Here is a 15,766-nt window from a genome sequence, read left to right on the forward strand (position 1 = left end):
TGTACGGCGTTCCTCATTCATGAAGAGGCATGAGCCCATCTCCTCCGTGAAAGTAGGTCTTAAGGATTTGGGCCGTTTAATCATGGGTCAGCAACCTGCGGCATGCCAGCTGTTGTAAAGCTACATCTCTTAGCACATATTGGAAGTTGTAGATATGATAGATAGATAGAATGATAGAAGTGCCGCACATTGCTAGCCCGACTCAGATCAAGATGATAGACACCCAACCATTAGGATCAATGCATTCCCATCTCGGAGCAATGGATAGCCTATGAATATCGGAGATGGAAATGGCCACTTTAAATAGATAAAGAAGAAGAGCAGAAAAAAAAAAAAAGTCAAACTTGACACTGGAAAAGTATTCATTTAATGATGGATACAGACTGCGGAGCCCACACTCCCAGGTCATACGAGACTGAAGATCACACCTGTAAACTTCTACGCAGACACTAGTTACCCAACATCCTATAATAGCAAGACCAAGCCTACAGACTCCACTAAGGGGTAGTATAAAGGAAAGCTAGGATCATCCACACCTTCCCCGAGCTGCTGAATTAGCTAATAAGGCAAATGTCCTGCAGTTTTAGCAGATTCAGATTTACTAAACTTTAGTGAAATCATAATTTAACTTGAAACGCGCAGGGAGCGGTCAGGAGTCCAATCACGTGCAAAGTTCTTGGTGTGAACGTGTCTGGACCGTGGAGCCATAGCTATTGAGGGTGTACATACTATACGGACACATCAGATGTGTGTAAAGTCCAGAATATAAATAGAGTTCTTCAGACAAAAAGCGACAGTCAATGACTTTGGGATTAAACGTAAAGCGTAATCTAGTGAAGTCTTCCTTTTTATTGGTTGCTTCCGTTTCCTAATACTTATTGCCCTTCCTTTGGGCTTCACCAGGTCTAACAGATCCTTAAGACAATAGGCAGCTGCACAAAGATAAAATGGGGCTTTGTACAAATGGGGTCATCAGCAGTTGATGGAAGACCCCCTCCCCACCTCCCTGTGCCTGACTGCAATTATGAGGGTCCCACCATCATCTCAGGAGGAAGTCATCCAGTGGCCCAGGTCATCGAGATGTTACAGTCAGAGGTGTTTCTGAAGGAAGAGATGCGGTAGGAACCCCTATAAAATAATAATCCAAGCAACGGGGTCCATACACAAAAAAAAAAACAAAAACAAAAAAAACAGTACAAAAATCGTTACCGAAGGATGCCTGTTGGAAGCGGAGAGTGAAATTCCAAAATGGCACCTTTGTTTTCAGAAAACTCTTTAATAGGTAGGAGGAATCATCTCACTAGGTGGTACGTCAGCCAGTACATGAAGAGCGGCTGCACGGCAGCAATTGCCATAGTCAGGTACATACGCAACTGGTTCCTGGCACCACGTACCAGAACACCCTCGGCTGCAGCTTCCGACAGGATCTTTAACCTCAAGGTCCGAATCTGAGGTGAAACAAGAAGGAAATGAAGAAAAATAGTAATTAATGTACAAAGTAGTAATTAAAGGGATATTCCAGCAAAAGCCATATTGTGCTGTTTACATGCACATCCAATTCTCCTCTATAGGTAAAGGGAGAGAACTTGCTTCTGTACCCCCATCACTAGAGTCTTGGCAGCAAGACCCCCCATGTAGGAGACATTTATAGCATATCCTATTTGTAATAAATGTCCATGGTCAGACTACTTTTTAATGTTGGGAAAGTGGTTGTAATCAGCACTTACCATGAAAAATACTATGGAGACACAACACCAGCTTAGGGCGATGTAATATCCAGTCTTCCCAAACAGGAGGCCGGACAGAACTCCTGAGATCATCCTGAATGAGATAAATTAGACATTGGGACTATTCTAAGAATGTAGATATAGTAAAGATATTAGCGAGAAAGCAAGTGCAAAACAGTCCAATCATCCTTTAAAAAGTATCAGAATAGGAACATTTATAAGCTCCATGGAAAAATCTGGATTTAATTCTCTTTAATTCTCTCTCTTAAGTTCTGTGCCAAAACCATGAATACAGCAGATCAGTTTAGAAAGACAGCGGAAGATGTAATTAATTGATGGGGAACTGTAGGCTTCAGCCTATCAAAGAGTAGGGACAAAAAATCCTAGCCCCTTGCTCTCTCTCATCACAGACGGCTTACTTTTGGTTGGCGACTTGTGCACAAATGAATGAATACTGCACCTCTTCTTATTGTGCCTCTACACAAAAAAACAAGAAACCCTCCACAACTTTTCTACTTACCCCACATATTTGTAGCCTGAAAACGCTACAAGATCCACCGTGGTGAGGTCGGTATTTACAGTCACTAGGTAGAGACTGAGGAGGACGGCAAACACCTCCACTATGAGCCAGGCTAAGGCTGAGCTGGCCTGCATGCCCAGGATCTCAGGAGAAAAGCTGAAGATGAAAAGCAACATTAGATGCCGGGATTACAACATAAGAACAGACAGAACAATTTTCGTCCAAAATTAAGATGTCATCTAGTGGTGGAGAGTAATCACTGCAAAAACATGCACCAAAGGCTAAGGGTTCAGGGGACGGTCGCACAGGGTGTTACTACGCCCTATTTACCTTATATACTCGAGTAGAAGCCGACCCGAGTATAAGCCGACCCCCCTAATTTTGCCACAAAAAACTGGGAAAACTTATTGACTCGAGTATAAGCCTAGGGTAGGAAATGCAGCAGCTACCGGTGAATTTCAAAAATAAAAATAGATGCTGCATACCGTTCATTATTGCCCCATAAGATGCTCCATATAAAGCTGTGCCACATATAATGCTCCATACATTTCATTATGGCCCCATAGATGCTCCATATAAAACTGTGCCACATATAATGCTCCATACATTTCATTATTGCCCCATAGATGCTCCACATAAAACTGTGCCACATATAATGCTCCATACCGTTGATTTTTATTTTTTTTTTTTTTAATTCGTTTATTAACAACAGAATAAGTAATGTTACAAACATTTTGCATCCGAGATCGTTGAATACAATACGTGGTACATACAAATTGTAAATTATTAAGCATATACCAAAACACAACTGTCGATCATAACCAACGATATATTGTGATTATTAAGGCTATTGGACCGATTGTAACATATGAATCATATCAATGGAGAACCTCAGAAAACCTAAACACTTGAATTAAAACTATATCTACTCTAACTACTAATTTGCCGCCGTACCTCGTACCTGACCCTCCTTGCGATATCCCCAATCCACGACAAGTCTACAGAGTAAGATGGGATGAATTCCACCTACCCCAGATTTTTTCAAATTTACCCGGGCACCCTCTGTTCTGATATAAAGTGCGTTCATATGGACTAATCGAGTTGACCAACTCAATCCACGTTCTCGTGGATGGACCCGTGTTCCCCATCCACCGCAAAGCCAGTACCTTCCGTGCCATAAAGAGCGTCTCACGTAAGAAAGTATCAATGTAATGATCCCAGGTCTCCTCCTCCCATACTCCAAATATGCAGACTAGGGGGTTAAGGGGAACCGGAATTGACAGCAGTGATGTTAGTAGCGATGTTACCTCCTTCCAGTAGTGAAGAACAATGGGACAACTCCATATCATGTGAATAAAGTCTGCATCTAAGGAGTGACATCGCATACACTCTGACGTTGGAAACCGACCCATCTTAAAAAGCCTTGTTGGAGTTAAATACGATTGGTGTATTATATATAGTTGAGTCATCCTGTTATTAACTGACGGGGAAACTTTAATCGGGGATTCAAGAATGTCTTCCCATTCCTCCTCCTGCATATCAGAAAGAAGTCCCCCCCACTTCCCCTTGATAGAGTTGACAGTAGACGCATCTCCCAAAGATAGCAAATAGGTATATAGGGAGGAGATAAGACCCTGGGGGCCCTGCGATTTAAGAATTCCTATCAGGGGTAGAGAGGATATAGCACGACCTGCACCCACCTGTCTCATATATGATTGTACGGCTGACCTTAGCTGTAGATATCGGAAAAATTGGGATCGCGGTATATCATGCTTGGTCCGCAATTGCTCAAAAGACATGAAAACCCCCCATCATACAGATCACCTATTGAGGAGATGCCAAGTCCGATCCAGAAGTCAGCGGACGGGTGATTCAATAAAATTGAAAAATAGCTATTTTTCCACAGGGGCATCTCCGCCACAATATCTTTGAATCCTACAGTTTTTTTAATTTGCCTCCAAGCCAACCGTGCCAAGCGAAGCAAAGGTAACATACGAGGGACATTGATTTTTTCCAATTCTAGAAAGCTTAGTGGACAGTCCATTTGAGTCGCGTGGAGAAGATGACTTTCAGAGTTAGGAAGGTAATTATTAGGCATCCATTTATTAAGAGCTCTGGCCTGACCAGCGAAGTAATATACCGTATTTTCCGGCGTATAAGACGACCCCCCAACTTTTCCAGTTAAAATATAAAATCTTCTTAAAAGTTGGGGGTCTTCTTATACGCCGTATGTCGTCTTATAGGGCCGGTGACTAATGTGCCTTTTGGGTGGGAGTGGTCCCGATGACGACGAGGGGGCGTCTCACAGGAAAGTGTGATTGGACTATCCCCATTACCTCATCGTAGCGATGAAGCGTGGGGTCTCTGCTGGGAACGGCGGCTCCTCTTTGTGCCGCGTGGGTGCTGTGGGGCGGCGGCTCTTCTTCTGCAGTGTGGGGCCTCTGTGCTGTGGGGCGGCAGCGGCGTATTTTCATGCGGTCAGTCGGGGCTCCTCCGGCATCTTCTTAAAGCCCGGAGGCCCCACCGGCAGCTCCATTGCTACGATGCGGTGGCCTCCGGGAAAATGGCCGCTAGGGGCGGCGCATGCTCAGATTCAGATCTCGTCCCGAGATCTCGGGAGACGAGATCTGAATCTGAGCAGCGGCCATTTTCCCGGAGGCAGCTCCATTGCTGCAAAGCGGTGGCCTCCGGGAAAATGGCCGCTGGGGGCGGCGCATGCTCAGATTCAGATCTCGTCCCGAGATCTCGGGAGACGAGATCTGAATCTGAGCAGCGGCCATTTTCCCGGAGGCCACCGCATCATAGCAATGGAGCTGCCAGCGGGGCCTCCGGGCTTTAAGGAGATGCCGGAGGAGCCCCGACTGACTGCATAAAAATACGCCGCCACAGCACAGAGGCCCCACACTGCAGAAGAGGAGCCGCCGCCCCACAGCACAGCACCCACGCGGCACAAAGAGGAGCAGCAGCCGCCGCTTCCAGCACAGAGACCCCACGCTGCAGCGCTACGATGAGGTAATGGGGGATACTCCACGCACTTTCCTGTGAGACGCCCCCTCGTCGTCATCAGGACCACTCCCCCCCCCCCCCACCCACCATATACACCCGGCGTACAAGACGATACCCGGCGTACAAGACAATACCTGGCGTACAAGACGACCCCCGACTTTTTAACCCCTGAAAATCTTCTTAAAAGTCGTCTTATACGCCGGAAAATACGGTAAATATAAATCTGGCAGCGCCGCCCCACCCCCTTCTTTTGATCTCTGTAGCGTAGACAGCTTAAGTTTGGGCCTAGATTTCCCCCATATAAAGGTTGTGATTTGAGAATTCAAACTTGTAAAAAAGGATTTTGGGATTAGCACAGCACTTTGATTAGGTTAACACGGCCGGCTACAGATAACGGAAGTTTGCTCCAAGCTGCAAATTTAAGTTTGACTAATCCTAACAACGGGAGTATATTAAGTTGTAGATCAGATCTACTGCCTTGAGAGATATGTATACCCAAGTATTTAAAACTGGGTACAATAGGGAGGGAGGAAAGGGTCCCAAGGCCGGGCAGTGGATTATGGGAGAGGGGCATCAACGCCGACTTGTCCCAATTTATATAGAGGCCCGAGTGTCTACTAAATTTATCTATGATGGCAATCACCCGCGGCAATGTTACCTCCGCCTCATCCATGAATATCACCATATCGTCAGCATATAGACCAATAGTGTCCACACGACCAGCTATATTTATACCTTTAATATCAACAGAGGACCTTATACGTATCGCCAGAGCCTCTATTGCAAGGGTGAAAAGGGCCGGGGAGAGGGGGCACCCCTGGCGGGTTCCTCTATACAGTGAAAAGGATTTAGAGATGGAGCCGTTAACAATTATACGGGCCTTGGGTTTCATATACAATAGACCCACCCATTTCAAAAATGTATCCCCAAAGCCATATTTTTTCAAACATGCTGATAGGAAGGGCCACTCAAGAGAGTCAAAGGCTTTAGCCGCATCTAGCGATCATACCGTTGATTATTGCCCCATAGATGATCCATATATAGCTGTGCCATATAAAATGCTCTGCACCGTTCATTATGGCCCCATAGATGCTCCATACAAAACTGTGCCATATAGAATGCTCTGCACCATTCATTATTGCCCCATAGATGCTCCATATAAAGCTGTGCAATATTATAATGCTGCTGCTGCTGCTGCTGCTGCAATAAAAAAAAAAAAACGACACTCACCTCTCTTGCTGCCCGCAGCTCCTCAGCGTCCCGTCTCGGCGTCTCTCCACACTGACTGTTCAGGGCAAGAGGACGGGAAGACGGAGCGGCGCCCGGCGTGTGGAACGTGGACAGGTAAATATGTAATACCCACCTGCTTCCGGCGTCCCTGGCTCCTTATCCCGGACAGATGGTCTCCGGGTGCCGCAGCCTCTTCCTCTGTCAGCGGTCACCGTTACCGCTCATTAGAGAAATGAATATGCGGCTCCACCCTTATGGGAGTGGAGTCCATATTAATAACTTTAATGAGCGGTCCCACGTGACCGCTGAACAGGGGAAGAGCTGCGGCACCCGAAGACCATGGGGACAGGCAGGGGGAGCGCCAGGAGCCCCGGAAGCAGGTGAGTATATGACAGACCTCTCTCCCCCTCCGACCGTGACTCGAGTATAAGCCGAGAGGGGCACTTTCAGCCCAAAAATTTGGGCTGAAAATCTCGGCTTATACTCGAGTATATACAGTAAATGGAATGAGTCAGGTTTTTATGCCCACAAACCACCACCAAGTGTTGCAGAGTAATTTTGATTTATTACAGGGGGGAAAAAAAAAAAAAAAAAGATGTAAGATGGTGCGCACCATATGCAATCTACCAGCTTGAAGTAGAAGTGGAGAAGTGATGCCCCAAACTCCAGGCTGTCTCTCAAAAATACAGCCAATATGAGTTGTCTGATGTAGATGACAACAGGGTATTTCATCCCACGTCTTTATGAAGCCTTGAGCATGTGCAGTCAAGACATGCACCGGGGCTTGAGCAATGAAAACCAAAAATGCACCAGAAGTAGATATCAATGTCACTCACACAGGGTTTCACAATGGCTTGTGATGTCAATCAAGCCATAATGGGAGGGAATATCAAGTAACAGCTGTGTTCGGTGCCCTGTTCCAATCGCAGCTGTTCAGAGGTAGATGATGGTTGAATAATTCAGTCATCATGTGCCACAATTATTTACTTACAGTGCTGTGCAAATTAATTGGGACAAAGCAAAAAAATAAAATGTTATATACTGTTACATACTAATTCTGAAAATTACCTTTTTCCACTGGCTAGTTGACCAAGATTTATTTATTAAATATTAACCCCTTAGAGACGGAGCCAAATTTTTGAAATCTGACCAGTGTCACTTTATGTGGTAATAACTCTGGAACGCTTCAATAAATCCCAGTGATTTTGAGATTGTTTTTTCATGACACATTATACTTTATGATAATGGTAAATTTAGGTCAATATGTTTTGTGTTTATTTATAAAAAATATCAAAAATTTGAGAAAAATGTAAACAAATTTGCAATTTTTTAAATTTGAATGATTATCCCTTTAATCCAGATGCTCATACCACAGCAGACCATGAATAAATAACACTTCCCACATGTCGGCTTTACAGCAGCACAATTTGTAAAATGTTATTTTATTTTGTTAGCATTTTAGGAGGTTAAAAAATGTAGCAGCAATTTTTCATTTTTTCAAGGAAATGTACAAAATTTATTTTTTTAGGGACTTATCCATGTTTGAAGTGAATTTAGGGGTTTTATATAATGGGAAACCCCCAAACGTGAAACCATTTTAAAAACAGCACCCCCTGACATATTGAAAACTGCTGTCAGGTAGTTTATTAACCCTTCAGGTGCTTTACAGGAATTAATGCAAAGTGGTATGACAGAAATGAAAATGTGTATTTTTAGCACCTAAATGTCTCTAACTTCTGAACAGATTACTATAGCCGGCAGACTCTAAGGCCGCTATTTGGTCATGAATTGCCATGGTGAACATCAGGACCACACAATCATGATCTGAGGGCACCAATTGGGATAAAGAGGAAGCCACCACACTCTGTTAACTATTTATAATGATGTAGTCACTATTGACAGCAGCATCTAAGGGGTTAAACAGATTTGGATGGTGCAAACACTGATTGTGGCTGATAGAGCAAGTTGTCAGCTATAGTGTACAGCCAACAGCTGCTGGATTGTCACCTGTATGGGGAGGCTATTCTCTTATATCTCAGGTCAGTTAAAAGACGTATTGGCTGTCATCAAGGGGTTAAAACTGGTTTGAATCACTGACTGGTAACAACTTACAATTTTACTTAAAAAATGCTTTGTCCCAATTAATTTGCACAGCACTGTATGTTGTAACCCTCATGAGGCTTTTTTTACAGAGAGATGTATGGGAATGCTGCTCCTCCCGTGACCGATTATAATGTTCCTTTACCCTACAGTAAAGAGAACACACACACTACTCACTTGTTCTGTGTTCCCAGAGCCAGCCCGGCAACCAGAATATAAGTGATAAAAGCCATGACTGCAAGAAGAAGAGACCACATTACAATATATAAAGAGACACTTTTCCTCTTTTTCAAAGATTTTATAGCTACGAAATGTTGAGTCAATATTTCAGCCACCCACCTGGAATGTAAAGGTCCGGTGCATTGACGTCAAATCGTGGAGCTACGGGGGTGTCTTGCTGGTACCTGACCTCCCAGTCCTAAACAGTGCAAAACACAGGAGATGCCATAAATGTCTAATAGATGCAGGCCCACCTGTAGCAACAGAATGGGTGTCTTCTGATCTCCGATTCCACAGTGACTGGAGTTGCAAATACACGTGAGCAAGCAACCATGACATATTCCAGAAGGGATGGCACATGCTGGAATATGTAATGGTAGGCAAATTGTATGCAGCCGTGCCCACAACACCACAGTCAGACAACAATAGTCTCTACAGATCTGTGCCCAATGTTAGCCCATGACGGAGTGGACCTCAGATCGGACAGTGTGGACAGGGGCCAGCCTCCTCCTCCGGCTAATATAAAACCCTGGCAGAACACGACCTTACCCGATGCATGTAGGGGAAGAGGAGCAGCCCGATCTTTTTTCCAACATACACTGTGTCGACTGCAAAATAATACTTAAGCTTGTTTACTGGGATTATTCTGTCAATCTGCAAGATAAAGAAGAAAACCATTAATAATCCAAATTCCCAAAAAATCTACAATTGGAAAATTCTTCCCACAAGAAGAAGTCAGCAGAATAAATGCTCATTCCAAAAATTACCCCAGATCAGGGACTCACATTTTTGTCCACCATCTCCTTGCCCTGGGTAGCCAAACTGCTTCCATATGCCATGGCGAAGTTGGACATTGGTTCTGACAGGAAGGCTTGAGTTGGGATGCCCAGAGCTGGGGAGCCATGGTTGTGGTACTCCATGCTGTGAGGTCCAGGGGGGCCAGCACTTGTGTCATCGAATAACTGATGTGGACTGGCCATATTTGGGTTGGAACCTCGAAGGCGCCGCTTTGAAGCTGTTAAAAAAACAAAAAAACTAAATTAGGTTGGTGAACTTCTTATACATATCCAATGCATATACAGCCATTTAAGAGCTGTCAGTGATGACGGCTGCAGGGATGTCCTTTCAGTATTCCCATATGTGCACAAAAAGACTTAGCCCCTTAAATCTGACGAGTGTCAATTTAATAACTCTGCAAGGCTTCAACATATCCCATTGATTATGAGAATGTTTTTTCATGGCACATTACACTTTATGGTAATAGCAAATTTAGGTTGATATGCTTTGCATTTATTTTTAAAAATATCAGAAATTTGACAAAAATGTTAAAAAATTAGCAATTTTCAAACTTTGAATGATTATCCCTTTAATCCAGATCTTCATACCACACAAAAACCTTAATAAATAACATTTCCCTCATGTCTGCTTTACATCAGCACCATTTGTAAAATGTTGTTATATTTTGTTCGCATTTTAGAAGGTTTAAAAAAAATGTAGCAGTAATTTTTCATTTTTTCAACAAAATTTATAAAACTTATTTTTAGGGACCTGTTCAGTTTTGAAGTGACTCTGGGGTGGTTCTATATATTGGAAACCCCCAAATGTGACACCATTTTAATAACTGCACTCCTCAACGTAATCAAAACTGCTTTCAGGTAGTTCGTTAACCTTTCAGGTGCTTTTCAGGAAATAATGCAAAGTGGCATAACAGGAATTAAAAAGTTTATTTCTACCACCTAAATTTTGATAACTTTTGAACAGACTGCTATAGCCGGCAGACTTTAAGGCCTTTGTTTGGCGATGCAGCAGGATTCTACCCCCTACAGAGATATAGACTTCAGTCCAAGAGAGGATTCACATTAGGTTCCCAGAGAAATGTAGACTGTCTAAGAGAGGATTGGCATTAGGTTCTGGCAACAAGAAACGCCTTACCGTGGCTTCTGGGTACACATGATTTGGCCAATTTATGAGCTAAGCACTCTCAATTTTTCATATTTCTAGTGCAGTAATGCAATCCAATTTTCGGATTTTAGGTTTGCATGCTATAGCGCTACAGAGTGCTACCTTATCGGTTTTACTTTATTTGGCTATGAACTGCCATGGCAAACATCAGGACCAAACGATCAATATCTCAGGGTGCCAATAGGGTTAAAGCGGAAGCCCCCAAACTCTGCTAACTATCAAGATGTCGAAGTCACAATTAACAGCAGCATTTAACGGGTTAAACAACCAAACACTGCACCAACACTGATCGTGGCTGAGGCACCAAGCCGACAGCTGCTGGATTTTCACGGGTCGGGGGATGCTAGTCTCTTATATCGCGGATCAGAAAAAAGGACGTATTGGTGGTCAATAAGGGGTTAATATAAAGATTTCCTTCAACAGATGGATCTGACTTCGATGACTTCTGTACTCCAGGATTTTTAAGATGGCGGTGGCACCCAACAATAGACTGACATCAGCAAATTACACAGAGCATGCTCCATTTCCACTATTGCTATTCAGTTTGTTGCTTACACTGGGAAAATTATGACATACGTGTCAAACTTACAGCCGAGATATAAGCACCTGCATGCCATAGATCGTCCACGGTGGTAACAAAAAGTGTATAGTACAATATATGGTTAACTTATTTTTGATGGGCCCCTTGTACTAAACCCTTAATTTATACCATGAAGACAAAAGCCCCATGGACACAGCACTTCATCCATTGTCGCTCACATTATAACACACCATCGGTACAGTTGCAGGTCCCTCACATACCAGTGCTTCTATGGATCTGCCATTTATATGTTAACATTTGCATAATTGAACATGCTTTATTTATAGGTGGTCTTTCTGAGGCCTGTGTCAGGGGCCTTGGAATATATGCACACAAGAGGGTTTTTAAGGCGTAAAAAAACAAACCCTGACTGCTTCAGGAAACTCCTTTTTTTTCCTGAAATGTTTTATTTTGCTGCATTGACTGGACAGCGCCTAGTTGGTAGAGATTGCCTTCACAAGTGACATGCACTTTGTCCCCTACAGTCTTGTTTCAAGCCTGCTTCAGGGAAAAGAAAAAATCTTCCAAAACTCCTCAAATGAACAATAAAGAAGATTTCCAATACAAAATTCATTAGCAGGGTTTTCGAGAAGGATTTTTTTTTTTTTAGCAAATCCATTCAGTGCGCACACAGCCTTATACCCTACTAGGAGTTACAGGACAGGTAATAGAGGGGAATGTAGCTTTCTGCCTGCTGGGATCTGTAGAGGAGGTTGTGACTTTCCTCTGGGGATCAGATTGATGCATTATATAAGTGGACACCTTCCAGTAATAATGGGGGATTGCGGTACAAGTAAATGACACCCGCTCCATTTAGAACCGGATCTTCCCCATAGTAAGAGACTGGTGGTCTGATGCTTGTGGAATGTATGATATCATAGGACTGTGTATGTGACATGGCGCAAATGTGAGACGTCAGGAGAGCACGATCTCTGCGTATCCCCTAATCTGATGGGCGCCCCCAGGTTTTATGATCTGTAACATCATCAGGAGATCATGTTCTCCCCATATACCCCCAATCTGACCGGCGCCCCCAGGTGTTATGCTCTGTATCATCATCAGGAGATCATGTTCTCCCCATGTACCCCCAATCTGACTGGCGCCCCCAGGTGTTATGCTCTGTATCATCATCAGGAGATCATGTTCTCCCCATATACCCCCAATCTGACCGGCGCCCCCAGGTTTTATGATCTGTAACATCATCAGGAGAGCACGATCTCCCAGTATCCCCCAATCTGACCGGCGCCCCCAGGCTTTATGCTCTGTGACATTGTCAGGAGATCATGTTCTCCCCATATCCCCCCAATCTGACGAGTACCTCAGGCTTTATGATCTGTAACATCATCAGGAGAGCACGATCTCCTCATATCCCCCCAATCTGACCGGCGCCCCCAGGTTTTATGATCTGTAACATCATCAGGAGAGCACGATCTCCCCATATCCCCCCAATCTGACCGGCACCCCCAGGTTTTATGATCTGTAACATCATCAGGAGAGCACGATCTCCCCATATCCCCCCAATGTTACCGGCGCCCCCAGGTTTTATGCTCTGTGACATTGTCAGGAGAGCACGATCTCCCCATATCCCCCCAATGTTACCGGCGCCCCCAGGTTTTATGCTCTGTGACATTGTCAGGAGAGCACGATCTCCCCGTATCCCCCAATCTGACTGGCGCCCCCAGGCTTTATGCTCTGTAACATCGTCAGGAGAGCACGATCTCCCCATATCCCCCCCAATCTGACGGGCACCCCCAGGATTTATGCTGTGACATTGTCAGGAGAGCACGATCTCCCCATATCCCCCCAATCTGACGGGCACCCCCAGGATTTATGCTGTGACATTGTCAGGAGAGCACGATCTCCCCATATCCCCCCAATCTGACGGGCGCCCCCAGGTTTTATGCTCTTTAACATCGTCAGGAGAGCACGATCTCCCCATATCCCCCCCAATCTGACGGGCACCCCCAGGATTTATGCTGTGACATTGTCAGGAGAGCACGATCTCCCCATATCCCCCCAATCTGACGGGCACCCCCAGGATTTATGCTGTGACATTGTCAGGAGAGCACGATCTCCCCATATCCCCCCAATCTGACGGGCACCCCCAGGATTTATGCTGTGACATTGTCAGGAGAGCACGATCTCCCCATATCCCCCCAATCTGACGGGCGCCCCCAGGTTTTATGCTCTGTGACATTGTCAGGAGAGCACGATCTCCCCATATCCCCCCCAATCTGACGGGCACCCCTAGGATTTATGCTGTGACATTGTCAGGAGAGCACGATCTCCCCATATCCCCCCAATCTGACGGGCGCCCCCAGGTTTTATGCTCTTTAACATCGTCAGGAGAGCACGATCTCCCCATATCCCCCCAATCTGACCGGCGCCCCCAGGTTTTATGCTCTGTGACATTGTCAGGAGAGCACGATCTCCCCATACCCCCCCAATCTGACCGGCACCCCCAGGTTTTATGATCTGTAACATCATCAGGAGAGCACGATCTCCCCATATCCCCCCAATGTTACCGGCGCCCCCAGGTTTTATGCTCTGTGACATTGTCAGGAGAGCACGATCTCCCCATATCCCCCCAATGTTACCGGCGCCCCCAGGTTTTATGCTCTGTGACATTGTCAGGAGAGCACGATCTCCCCGTATCCCCCAATCTGACTGGCGCCCCCAGGCTTTATGCTCTGTAACATCGTCAGGAGAGCACGATCTCCCCATATCCCCCCCAATCTGACGGGCACCCCCAGGATTTATGCTGTGACATTGTCAGGAGAGCACGATCTCCCCATATCCCCCCAATCTGACGGGCACCCCCAGGATTTATGCTGTGACATTGTCAGGAGAGCACGATCTCCCCATATCCCCCCAATCTGACGGGCGCCCCCAGGTTTTATGCTCTTTAACATCGTCAGGAGAGCACGATCTCCCCATATCCCCCCCAATCTGACGGGCACCCCCAGGATTTATGCTGTGACATTGTCAGGAGAGCACGATCTCCCCATATCCCCCCAATCTGACGGGCACCCCCAGGATTTATGCTGTGACATTGTCAGGAGAGCACGATCTCCCCATATCCCCCCAATCTGACGGGCACCCCCAGGATTTATGCTGTGACATTGTCAGGAGAGCACGATCTCCCCATATCCCCCCAATCTGACGGGCGCCCCCAGGTTTTATGCTCTGTGACATTGTCAGGAGAGCACGATCTCCCCATATCCCCCCCAATCTGACGGGCACCCCTAGGATTTATGCTGTGACATTGTCAGGAGAGCACGATCTCCCCATATCCCCCCAATCTGACGGGCGCCCCCAGGTTTTATGCTCTTTAACATCGTCAGGAGAGCACGATCTCCCCATATCCCCCCAATCTGACCGGCGCCCCCAGGTTTTATGCTCTGTGACATTGTCAGGAGAGCACGATCTCCCCATATCCCCCCAATCTGACGGGCACCCCTAGGATTTATGCTCTGTAACATTGTCAGGAGAGCACGATCTCCCCATATCCCCCCAATCTGACGGGCACCCCTAGGATTTATGCTGTGACATTGTCAGGAGAGCACGATCTCCCCATATCCCCCCAATCTGACCGGGGCCCCCAGGATTTATGATCTGTAACATTGTCAGGAGAGCACAATCTCCCCATATCCCCCCAATCTGACCGGCGCCCCCAGGTTTTATGATCTGTAACATTGTCAGGAGAGCACGATCTCCCCATATCCCCCCAATCTGCCCCAGGATTTTTGCTCTGTAGCATATGTGCAGGGAATAGAGGAGCACTCCCATCATTGATGTAGCATCCTATAGTGGTTGTAGTGCTGCACAGATCAGGCTGACAGGTGAGCTGTCAATAAATGGCGCAGATTACAGACAGCACCAGATAGTTAACCCTGTGTGCACGAAGACCCTCAATAGTAGCTGACCGCCCCAATAGCGCATAAGGCCAGAGGTGACCCCAAATGTCAGCCACAAGCCCCCTCATGGGTCTCTGAAGCCCCCCAATGCACTCACCTCCCAGTACCCTATCACGTCCACACTCACACCCCGCAGCTCACTTCACAATGGCCCATAGCAACCAGACTGCACACCGTCCCATAGCAACCAGACTCCACCCCCCACCAGCACCATAAACCCGCGTCTATTACTTACGGGCCCTGAAGCTGCTCTCCCGGTTCATGGCTCCGGTTAGATGACGCGGCCTCACCTCCTCCTTACTATGGTGACGTAGACACGCTTCTTAACCAATCATAGGCTTCGTGTTAATCTGAGGGAGTGTTGATAAAGTTTGACGAGTCGTAGAAAAAAAAGAGAAAGTAGACAGTCGTGATGTGGCAGGGGTGAGGCGTAATGACGTCACGGCAGGCACACGTCACATGACCCGGCCAAGAGAGCGCAGTCGCAGTACAGCAGTGGTCACGC

At 46.0% G+C, this 15,766-nt stretch overlaps 1 protein-coding gene across 2 annotated transcripts; it reads right to left on the reverse strand.

Moving 5' to 3' along the window:
* Positions 1 to 344: 344 nt before the first annotated feature.
* YIF1B (Yip1 interacting factor homolog B, membrane trafficking protein) lies at positions 345 to 15,702 on the reverse strand. 2 transcript variants are annotated; one of them, XM_077285532.1, is made up of 8 exons: positions 15,497 to 15,702; positions 9,588 to 9,817; positions 9,352 to 9,456; positions 8,923 to 9,001; positions 8,761 to 8,818; positions 2,248 to 2,403; positions 1,728 to 1,821; positions 345 to 1,448 (listed from the first exon to the last, which is right to left on the reverse strand). In XM_077285532.1, the coding sequence occupies exons 1-8, from the start codon at positions 15,522 to 15,524 to the stop codon at positions 1,293 to 1,295; spliced, it is 906 nt and encodes a 301-aa protein (XP_077141647.1). In that variant the 5' UTR covers positions 15,525 to 15,702; the 3' UTR covers positions 345 to 1,292. The 2 variants fall into 2 exon arrangements, with proteins under 2 accessions (XP_077141647.1, XP_077141648.1); XM_077285533.1 differs by lacking the exon at positions 15,497 to 15,702 and adding an exon at positions 15,359 to 15,493.
* Between the last annotated feature and the right edge of the window lie 64 nt (positions 15,703 to 15,766).

This window comes from Ranitomeya variabilis, chromosome 2 (genome assembly GCF_051348905.1).
Source record: "Ranitomeya variabilis isolate aRanVar5 chromosome 2, aRanVar5.hap1, whole genome shotgun sequence".
NCBI lineage: Eukaryota > Metazoa > Chordata > Amphibia > Anura > Dendrobatidae > Ranitomeya > Ranitomeya variabilis.